Source organism: Porites lutea, chromosome 8 (assembly GCF_958299795.1).
Source record: "Porites lutea chromosome 8, jaPorLute2.1, whole genome shotgun sequence".
Taxonomy (NCBI): domain Eukaryota; kingdom Metazoa; phylum Cnidaria; class Anthozoa; order Scleractinia; family Poritidae; genus Porites; species Porites lutea.
This window is the reverse complement of record NC_133208.1, coordinates 12,002,485-12,013,382: the sequence shown is the minus strand read 5'-3', so window position 1 is coordinate 12,013,382 and position 10,898 is coordinate 12,002,485. Positions and strand designations below refer to the sequence as shown.

The 10,898-nt window shown below is 38.4% G+C and overlaps 2 protein-coding genes across 2 annotated transcripts in view; one reads left to right on the top strand and one right to left on the bottom strand.

Moving 5' to 3' along the window:
• The window catches only part of LOC140946419 (uncharacterized), a 126,474-nt gene that overhangs the window by 91,241 nt on the left and 24,335 nt on the right, over positions 1 to 10,898 (bottom strand). The window lies entirely within an intron of this gene.
• On the top strand, positions 2,026 to 9,313 carry LOC140946162 (TATA box-binding protein-associated factor RNA polymerase I subunit A-like). Its single transcript, XM_073395243.1, has 6 exons — positions 2,026 to 2,135; positions 2,979 to 3,130; positions 3,718 to 4,256; positions 5,446 to 5,579; positions 6,749 to 7,036; positions 9,078 to 9,313. The coding sequence occupies exons 1-6, from the start codon at positions 2,027 to 2,029 to the stop codon at positions 9,269 to 9,271; spliced, it is 1,416 nt and encodes a 471-aa protein (XP_073251344.1). The 5' UTR covers position 2,026; the 3' UTR covers positions 9,272 to 9,313.

Here is a 10,898-nt window from a genome sequence, read left to right as displayed (position 1 = left end):
CAATCACTGTAATTTCTCACGCGTTAGCCTACTCATCAAGATGGCGTCGAAAACCGTGACAAGGTCTATACTATTTCACTATGTGAAGTCGAAATCTATCGATCGATGGATTTGCAGAGAATTAATGTAAACCATATAAATGAGAAAATAGAACAAATTGATCTCTTAAAGGTCTCCTGACGAAATCTTACGCCATGAAAGTTCAGTCACTTTATGTGATTCCACAAATGTATGAACAGGGAAGCCGTTCAAGTGATCCACGGTAGTTGTTTTAATATGTCAGGCTTGCTCTAGGCTATTAAAGTTACTTACATGCATTGATTATCAAAATGCTATCAAACAAATATCTCCTCTAACCTTAGCTTCACTTAATTTTCAAATATCTCCTCTAATCCTAGCTTTAATTATGTTTCAGAGGCCAAAGTTGTATGAAACCACAAGGGCTTTGTACTTTGGTTTAACTAGAAAACCAGCACTCGCCGTTTGATGACACTTTCAAGGACATCTGTAGACTGAATTGTTTAGATCTGCGAGTGAAACAGACCGTGATAGTTTGGTTAAGCATTGTATCTTTAGTTATCACTCACCTGTATGTTAGCCGTAAGCAGTTTTTTTAGAGATAAAGAGTTCGGCATTGCATAATACGAGGGAGGCAATGAAAGCGAAAGTGGATAATGAAAACGGAAACAGAAGTCTTTTCGTCGTGCCCAAACTCCACCCGGGCGATTGCCTGCCCGAGAAGACTCTCGGGACCTTGGTTCTAGCCGCCCGCCCCAAAAGAAAAAATCGGAGAGGAGAGGAAACCAGGGAGGGCAGCTAGCTGTAACACAGACAAGAAATAGTTTAACTTAGATAAGGGTAAAATTTGCTTCATGTTGTTTTTCGTTCCCAGGTCCCAATATTTTGACCGTACGTCGGAAGGAAACATGAAAATGCCAAGCAAAAATAAAAACGCCGTTGTAAGTTACGTGCTAAGAAAACACGGACGGGTTTAGCCGGAAATGCTGTTAGTTATCGTTCTCTCAAGAAATGTTAAAATTCGTCCTTTATTAGAAGAAAAAGGCCAAGTAAATAGCACTCGAAAGCCAATGAACGTTAGAGGCCTAAAAAGACATGGTAGTTTTATCAATCCTTTTCCATTCCTGAGATTCCTGGTATTCGTTGCAATTGACTAGGATTCCATCCAGGGACAAGAAGAAATACTCCTAGAAAAAATGGTACTAATACCGGAGCGCCATTCTGATGGGCATTTAAGCTGGAATGCAGACTTAACCTACATCATGATGGTGTGACCTCCTGGCATCTATAGTTTTACAATAACTGCAGAAATCCTCGCGCGCTTATTGGCTAATTTTTACTGTCAATAAGCGGACAGACACATGAATTTATAATTTATGCGATAATTTATTGTCCACTCGGCTGCCGCCTCGATCCACTCGGCGAGTGGATCCACTTGGCTATCGCCTCGTGGATCCACAGCTACTTTGACAATGTTATTACGAAATTCATGATCGATAACAGGACAAACCCATAAAAAACCGACGTCAATTTTGTTAAATGGCGTATATCCTTTTTGTTGAAATACACAACGCTATTCTCCGAGATATTTCTATGCTTATCTATAGCAATTCTTTTCAAATTCCCCACATCTAAAATAATTGAGTTTACGTTCTTTTTGTACTCCACAAGATTTGAACAACACTGTCTGCTCCAGGCTCTTGGAAATGTGGGACGTCGCGAAAATAAAACAAACCAAGCGGGACTGCACAACCGTGGATTCTGGAACAGGCTATTGTCGCGAGTTAACGCACTAAATAATTCAGTGAAATCAAACTTATCCCACAATTCAAACTATCTGTAACAATCCAAGATGTTTCCCTTGGCACTTATCTACGCCCCCACCGCCCCCATTGCTACTTCTGAACATTGCTACTCGGTCAGGTTCTGCTAGGCTCCAGTTCCCTGGTGTTCGTGAGTAAGGTACTATTCATGTATGCTTACACGATATATGCTTTTAGCTTTCAAGATGGCGACTGTGTGGAATTATTGGTTAGCAAATCGAGTGAGCCCACCATGGTTTAAATCGTGTATCTTTCAGCAAATATGGCGTGAAGCATGCCTTTCACATACACTAGGTAAGTTGTGGACTTTTTTCCAGCTAAATTGCCACGAGATAAGAGCTTCTAAAAACCATGTTCTGGCCATGATGCAGCTAAAAGAAGATCTATTAGGATGATTCCTGGATCTGGAACCTGTAAGCTTAATAAAACGAAAAGTGAACAGAGTGAGTGGAAAATACATGACCCTATGATTTGTTGTGGGGAAAGGGACATTCCATTTTTTATCCGCACCCCCTAGGGATTATTGGAATCCAAACCCTCAAATTTTTGTCGGCACCCTTTAAAAATGAAATCTGAAGGGTTTCTTTTTTTCTCAGCACCTTTGACAAATTTGTCTGAAGGGTCCAAATTTTTTCGGCTTCTTTGAAGAACAATAATCTGAACCCCCTATTTAGAAACCCGTCATCCTTAGAGGTGTTGCTGATAAAATTAATATGGAACGTCCCAAAATTGAGGGCATCATCATGATTATCAGTCATCACCTTCATCATCATCATCAATATATTTCATGTGATAATTGAACCAAAAGGCTGACATGGTTCTGTCCTACATGCAGTGTACCAGTACACTGAAAGGACAAAAACGAGATCAGACAATAGATGATACAGATATGGTATCTAAAAAACAGGTGCTATATTGGAAAATTTCCTTTTGTACTGATAATCTAGAAAAAACCAGAACTGTTACAAAAAACATACTTCAGATCTATTTTTCTCTTATTTTCATTACTACATTCTATAGGAAGGGTAGATACTGTAATTCATGTGTTTTTAAATTATGAAGGTATACACGTAGATACAGCTGTAGGTTGTGTACTGATATGTTTCACTATTTTATGCCTTTTTTTGTCATTGACAGGGTTGGAAACTGCATCATACCATCAGCAGCATATCACATATCTTGCAAGATTACTGTTAAACAGCTTGTCAAGTCACAAATACGATGATGCATTGCAGTGTCTTGTGGGATTGTGCGGTGCATGTAGAAGAACACCTGAGCTGTTTTGGAGGGTAATATGACCAGAAATTCCAGATTACCAGTACACCAGTATTAAACTGTTAGTTTGAATAAAAAATGAAACCTAAGTACATTTTCATCTTACCCACCATTTGAAGCTATTAAGTTAAAATGCATGTTTTTAATCCTGGATGTGTCCCATTTTATTGTAAATTCATAACTGTAACTTACACATGTACTTTTGCCACCTTGTTGGCTTCCATAAACATTAATTTTCATCAAGATGGTTGAAAAATTAAGAGACTGGTGATTCCAAGTTAATTTTATAATGATTAAAATTCTGAACATCATACATGATGATTTTTATTTGCATGAGAATAAAAAGGCATGTTCATATCAATGGCTTTGCACTTAGTCTCGCCTTGAATACCCAGCAACTTGAAATTTTAGTGACAGCTCTGCTCTTCTAACTCTGCTAGTCCTCCACCCCAGTTAGTCACTAGAGTCCTGGGAGACAAAGTTGTCTGTAAGTCATTGTCAATAGAACCTGTATTAAGTGTCGCCCTGTAACTGCCTCTTTTGCAAGTAAAGCCACTTAATGAAGGTTTTAGTGTATTATGACATGCCCTTCTTTCTATAGACTGGATGTGAGGTATTGATGCATAACCAACCAGGAAGCTACGCCCACATGAATCAGTTCATCAAGAATATGTTTGTGATTTGTGTTCCATTTCAAAAGGAACTCTTGTTGGACTTTGCTATGTTTTTGGTGAAGCAAAATGCAGACATTACAGAAGCACAGGAGCTGTTAACTTCAAAGCTTTCACATAAATCATTCTCGTCATGTCCTCTTCTTAGAGCGTACTCAGGACTCTTTGCTTATCTCTCATGGAAAAAAAGCAGAATCCAGTTGGAGAAGAGGGATGTAGAGGGGGAAGATATTGAAGAAATGAGTCACATTTCTGACAGTGCATCTTTAACAAACCTTAAGCGACAGATGGATTTCCATGGAAAACAGGCATTACTTTTGTTTGCTGGTCTAGTGGAACACAGTGGAGTGTGGGATATTTTTGTAACACGACAAATTGAGATGTTGAAATATTATAACAAAGATGATGAAGCTAGGAAGGTCTTACTCAGATACAAGGAAAAAAATCCAGAAAATCCTAATGCTCACAGGTACATGTGATCTCACAGGAGCACTGTTAATGTCTAGAAAAAATAGTTTTTGTTGCTCATCCTAGTGGATATATACAGTTAAATATATGAATGTACTGGTAGTTGTTTGTCTCACAGTGTACAAGCCATATTTTATGGATATAACTATAGCCAGGTGGGATGGTATTTCACTTGAGGTGTACTGTACATGTATATATCAACTACTTGTACTTTTAGTCAGTCTTCATTAAGCAATTAAATTGGACTGGTGAATTTTGATCTTCATTGTTTCAGTGATTTGATCATCCGTCAAGTCACCATTCCTAAGTATGCCCTTGTGTATATGTTGTGTTTCAATTTTATCCTTGGTTTAAAATTTTATTTCTCTTGGTTCTTGAGTAAGGTAATGTATGATTTATAATTAGTTTAAATAAGGGAAAGAAAATTTAACCTTGGGATGAAATTGAACCACAACATATACAGAGGCCAGGTCTTGGCCCCCACCCCAGTTGGTCATTGTTGGACTTACAGTGTTTTTCCTTGTTATGCAGTGCCTGCATAATCTGACATACATGTATGTCCTTGTGGTTCCCTTTGATCATTTGCTGTTAGTACTTTCACCTTTTCACGTTTGATTTAATTATGTTAAAAGACGTTATTGATAATGTTTGTAAAATGCTGAAGTGGAGCACATCATAATGAGTTATTGCAAAGATACCCCTATAATGGTCTACCTGTTTACCCTATTTAATAGTCATTTTATATAGTATTTGCATCCCTGGCCTTTGAAAACATTGTTAAAGCTATAGAATGTGGAAGTATATGAATTAAGTCAATAAACTGATAGTGGCATTTCAGCCCATAGTATGGCTTTCTCACACACCACTGGTAGCCATGCCAAGCCCTCTGCCGCAGCCTGACCTTTATTCCAAAATATTCATAAAAATGTACACATAACACACCCCTTAGAAAAGTGGGGCACCAACAGCCTACAAAACTGAAATCTTAGGGTGGGTGGGTGGGAAGGTCAGTAATGGCAGACACAACAAAAGCAACTGCCTGCCTTTTGGTCACGTGACCACTACACAGGCCCCCAGTGGTGTGTGAGAAAAACATTAATATTATTTTACTTATTTTGTTACACTTGATTTCTTTCTTAGCAACAAGATCACACTTTTCTGACCATGATAAATTACATTGTTATTTTAAGGTATTTGTATTACTTCCTCAAAGAGGAAAAAACAGACAGACTAGAACTTTGTAATGTGCTGGAGGGCTTACTTCATATTGATCCAACAAGTGAACTGAGTGAGGAGTACATCAAGCTTAAGATGCATGAGACTGGTGAGTAAAAACTGTAAGAAGATGAGACTTGTACTGACCAAAATGATGCATCTTTTTTGAGGAGGACTTGTGGTTCTGGCTCCTAAACTCAGGGATGATTTTTTGATCATTCCCTCAAGAAGTTTGCGCATATTTTCTGTTTTCCCTTTTATATTTATTGTGAGGTACTGTAATTCACACTTCAGTCTTTTATTTCCATGGACGACTTTTTCACAACTTGACACTGTTTATTGCTCAGCACTATAATTCCTCACAAAACCAAGGCCATAAGGCCTAGTGAACATTTGTAATTTTGTCAAAATTTGCATCGCGTTTTGAAAGTGGGTAGATCCAACAGCAAGCAAAAACACCAGGTGGCCATATTTCTTTGTATCTCTTGGTGCCCGAAATATAACGTCATCAAGCTAGCCTAGGCTGTTGATTTGTGGCTGTTTTGGTGATCAAGAAATGCTTTTAGTGATAAATTTGGGTGGCAGAAGTATTTCACAGAGAAAATTGTAGAAATTTGGACCATCTGCTTCATAGTGGCAACAACAGGGTCCTGAAGTCTTGAACAATGAAAAACTTTCTGTATAAGGACAATTTGGTGTTTTTTACTCAAAGTATCTAATTAAGTGTATTCTTCAGCCCCCCTCTAAGCCTACAAAACCATGAGGGATATATAGTTTTTTTTTACAGCTGTAGCTTCAAGTGTGAAATTTATTCAGCTCTGAAATAGCTGCTATCCTTTAGCTTTAGTATTGTTATTTGCACTTACAGGTATTGTTTTTTGTCATGACTGTGCAAATGCAATATTTTGTGAGACAATAATGTAAGCGCCTGAGAAAATGAACTCTTTGAATTTTGTTTTTAAGTCCTGGAAAAGTCCTTGAATAAAGTTAATGAAACCTGTATTAACCATGAGCAATTTTTAGTCACAAACCATTTCAAATGGTCAGTTTATTGCATCAAAAGTACTGACCAAACATAAATTTTAGAAGTGAAACTATTCAAATGAAAGAGAGTTTTTTCAGTTTGTGTTCAATTTTAAGCTTAGACATTACATTGTTCTGTTGCTTATTTGTGCCTGAAAAAGAAATTTTCTTGAGCCTACTGAATATGGACACCTTATCCCTTAACTTCTGAATTAAGTGGGTTTCTAGATGTATTTTTATTCTTCTACTCTGCAGATCAATCAAAAGGACTTCTTGATGCACTGGCAGCTTTTTTCATTAAGCTCGACCATGCAGCTTGCCGGCAGAGTATCAAAGATTGGGAAGCATTTGCTGAGACTCTTCACATGTATTTTGCCACACATGAGAAGAATAGTTTGGGGGAGCTTTGGAACGACCGATCTGATTGGTGGCCACAATATCACTTTCTTCAGGATCTGGTACCTTCCAAAGATCAAGTGTCAGAGACTGACTGGCAACTGGCCCAACACAAAGCTGATGCAGCAAGATGGCTCCTCGGGAAAAGTATGGTTACTATAATTTTATTTGAGTTGGCATCATCATTAATCTTAAAAAAGTGGCTGCTTGCCACCATGTCAACATTAAAGTTTGACATAATTTGAATCTTATCTCAGCAACATCAACAGTGAGGGTGCTTTCCAAAAGTCAGAACTGGCCGGCCAGACCATGACCAGGCCAGTCATTTTGTAAATTAAATAAACTTTTTCCAAGAGTTTTTGCTGAAAAACCATCTCCTTCGTGCCTAATATTTAGGATTTGATAGATCTGGATGTAGTTTAGATTATAAGTGAAATTCTCATTATGATGAGAATGGTCTGGCCGGTCAGCTCTGACAAATAAAAAGCACCCTAAGTTTATCTCAACAAAGTTTTTCTGGGTGAAGGAAGTTTGGTTATAGAACTCTTAATGGCTGTTTGTACAAGATTATAAAGTGGTCTTACTTTTCGTAAAGTTCTTTTCAACTCCTCACCACATTCTCGCAATGTATTTTGAGGGAATGTTTTCATAATTCGAGAACAAACGGGGACTCCTGAAGGAGTGGTGGTGGGGGTGGAACAACCCCTTCTTTGGCCTGGAACTGCTGCTGGACAGCCATGATAGTCAGGGTGGGTGTCAGTCTGTACTTTATTCACAAGATTTTATGCATGTGCATGGTGTACAAGTGCTCCTCATCTTATTATAAGGTTTTTTGTTTTAAACACTAAAGCAAAAATGAAAAGATTTTGTCTTGGAAAGAGTCAGTGTTTGAAGGCCTCAGCAACACAACTCTATGTAAGCTTTCCCCTGGGTACTGGGTTAAACTTTTGAAATATTGTTACAATGTTGGTTGAGAGAATGTCCTGAAATGCCGAGATTATGCTGGTTGAAACAGTCACAAGGTTCCATTGACAAGATGAAGTGCATTAAAGTCATCGCCAATTGATGAGCTTGGGAACTGGTGCCTAAAAGGTTAGCGCGGGACGCCAAATGCCAAAAATAAGGCAAGAAGGTAACCAGGCAACCCTGGAAGCGGGAACCACCCTTGCGAGCAGCTGCTAACTGGCACCGTCACACTGAGAAAATACTCAGTGAAAGAGATACTTATCAAGTGACATACTTACCTGCGCACCTAGACATGACAGCGGGGAGGGAGGAGAGGGAGCAAGAATCCGCAAAGTTTCTCCAACACAAAGCTAAAAGGTGATCCGCAACGATCAGCGAGAATAGCTTGCAAAATAATTAACAATTATTGGACGAGGTTGAGCAATGTGATTTGTCTGTGGCGTGCGAGACAATGACAAATCACGATATTTTGCGATAACCGAGTTCAATAATTGTTTTATCATTCGATCACCGAGTTTGTTTTTTTAATGAATATCCTTGGGAAGCCAAGCGATCTGCCATTTTCACGCAAGAGCGATGGCAAGAAGGAGAAAACAAGGTTTCCTTTACGCATGAGCAGAATATTATTTGCAGCCAAACACTACATTCCTCTTTTCAAGTACAGTATAACAAACTTGTTTAACCCTTGAAGTCCCGAGAGTTATCAACATCCATTTTCTCCCAACAGCATCAACAAATAATTATGAGAAGAGGTTGTGGGAACTGGTAAAATGATCCACAGAGAGAAAATGGTTTGATCTTTCATCGAATTCTCTCAACTGATTTTGTAAGGAAATGTATGGAGATCAGTGCAGAGAATTTGTATGTGGGTATTAGGGTTTAAAGGGTTAACATTTTGACAACAAAGAAATGTTGTAACCAGGGGCATAGACAGCTCTTAGACCTGTAGGCCCAGGCTTACAAATTTTTGGTTTGATCACTCTTCCGCTTGTAATAAATTATGCGTTGTTGGGGTGAGCTAAAAAGCTTGAGATCTTAAAGTGTTGGTGAGGTCAGTGCATTAACTAGTCATGCGTGCAATTTTCAGGATATGTGGAAATGAAAGTCAGCCAGGCCTACAACTAGTCCAAAAGCTGGCTACGCCTCTGGTAACAGCACAAATGCTGCGAAAATGTTGCATTTGTCTGAAAGGCACTTGACATTTTGTCTCTTTGTTTCAAAGAAAACCCTTTCACCAAGGCTGTGAAGAGGCAAGAGTCACAGGACAACTCATCTTACAGTGACACAGCATCACCAAGAAAAAGAAAAACTATAACACTATTCACTGATTCACCATCGCCCCTCAAGAGAAAAAACAAAAATGGCTCCAAATTGCATGAAGAGAAGTCTCCCTCAACAAAGAGAAAAGTTTTATAATGTACAGACTGAGTTAAATAAATTGTAAATCCTTTTGATGTACCTGTGAGGAGCTGATTACCCGGAACCTTCATTTGTGCTATAACTTTGAGTCAACCCTTTCTCGTTTTCTTTTATTTTTATAACTATAATCTCCCATGGAAAAAAAAATTGCCTCCGCGGACTTAACCACAAACGACAAAAAAAAATGGCGGCTAAGGGACAAACTTTTTTCTGCGCTCCTTTGCCGTTTTCTTAAAATCAGTAATCTGAGTAATTGGTAATCGGCTCGTAATGGTGTAGTTTTCTTTCTTTGTAAAACGGGGGACGTTTTCGTGACGCTGGTAGGAGAATGTTTTGTTGGCCTTAGATGTAGACAATGGGTAATTCCACATTTTTTAAACAGTTTCAAATAAAACTTTTAAAGAAAAACTAGTCCCTTATTATTGGGCTGCCTGAGGCCTAATCAAAATATGAATGAATTACGTCTATGACGAAAAAAGACAAAATGGCGGACGAATCTCCTAGAAGGGCACGGAAGGGTAGTTGGAGCGACTTCTGAGTGGAGGGGCTCCCTCCTTTTTCATCATGAAGTTTGCTTTCATTGAAAGCCGAAACGACTGTCTTTTCTATTTTATACTTGGTTTAAAAGGAGCTATAAACTCAGCGTGGAAAATATATGACCACCAAACGCGTACAGTATACGCGTCTTGTTTTCATCAGGTCTACGTCAGGGCTAGTAGAGCGAGTGAGAATTGCCTCCCGCAAGGGGGTGCCCTTCTCAGGGTGTCCAGTTCCTATTTTTTCCTATTTTTTGAGCCTATTCCTATTTTCTCCTATTTTTAAACTAAAACCTCCTATTTTTCGTATTTTTTTAGCTGATGAAGCCAAAATTTGTAACAAAATTGAAAATGGAATTATAGTTGTATGTGTTTTTGAGTGTAATTAATCATGAAGCAAGTAGCATGTTGACTTTGATGTTTTAATATTAGTTAAAATGACAGTTACATTTGTTCTCTCCATGACCTCTATTGCCTGTTAGAGTTCTGTTAACATTTTTTTTTGGTTACTTTTTGTATAATTTTCTCGTCCACCTGCATGTATTGTATGAAGTGTTATAGTCCTCATGACTATTGAATATTAGTAAAGTCCAACTAGTGGTCAGGAGCTCCTGTAGTGGTCTATTATCAGTGCTGCGTTGTGATTGGTTGAGCTACTACTAGGCTATATGTTATAGCCCACTAGTAGCGAAAAGTGCGGGCTTTTTGGCGGCAAAAAATGATTAAAATCTAGCTTTAACTAGGTAATTTTTTTTTATTCTCGACATTTTTGACCAACTAGTTGGATTTTACTAAAACAATAATTATTCCTCTCGCCCTTATGGCCTCTGAGTCAATAACCCGTTCGGCCGCTATTGAATCAGAGCCCAATCGGGCTCCAGGAATAATTGTGAAATATTTTGCATAGCCCACTGAAACTGCATTTCAGTATCTGTACATGCTATATTTTATTTTGAAGTCTTGTTCGCTTTTACGTTCATCTTTGAAACCGAATGACAGGATCAAGTTGTCCTCTCACGACGCAGGCCAGATAAATCATCCAATCAGCTTCTTGTTTAAAAAACCAATCACTAGCTGATTCTGGATGT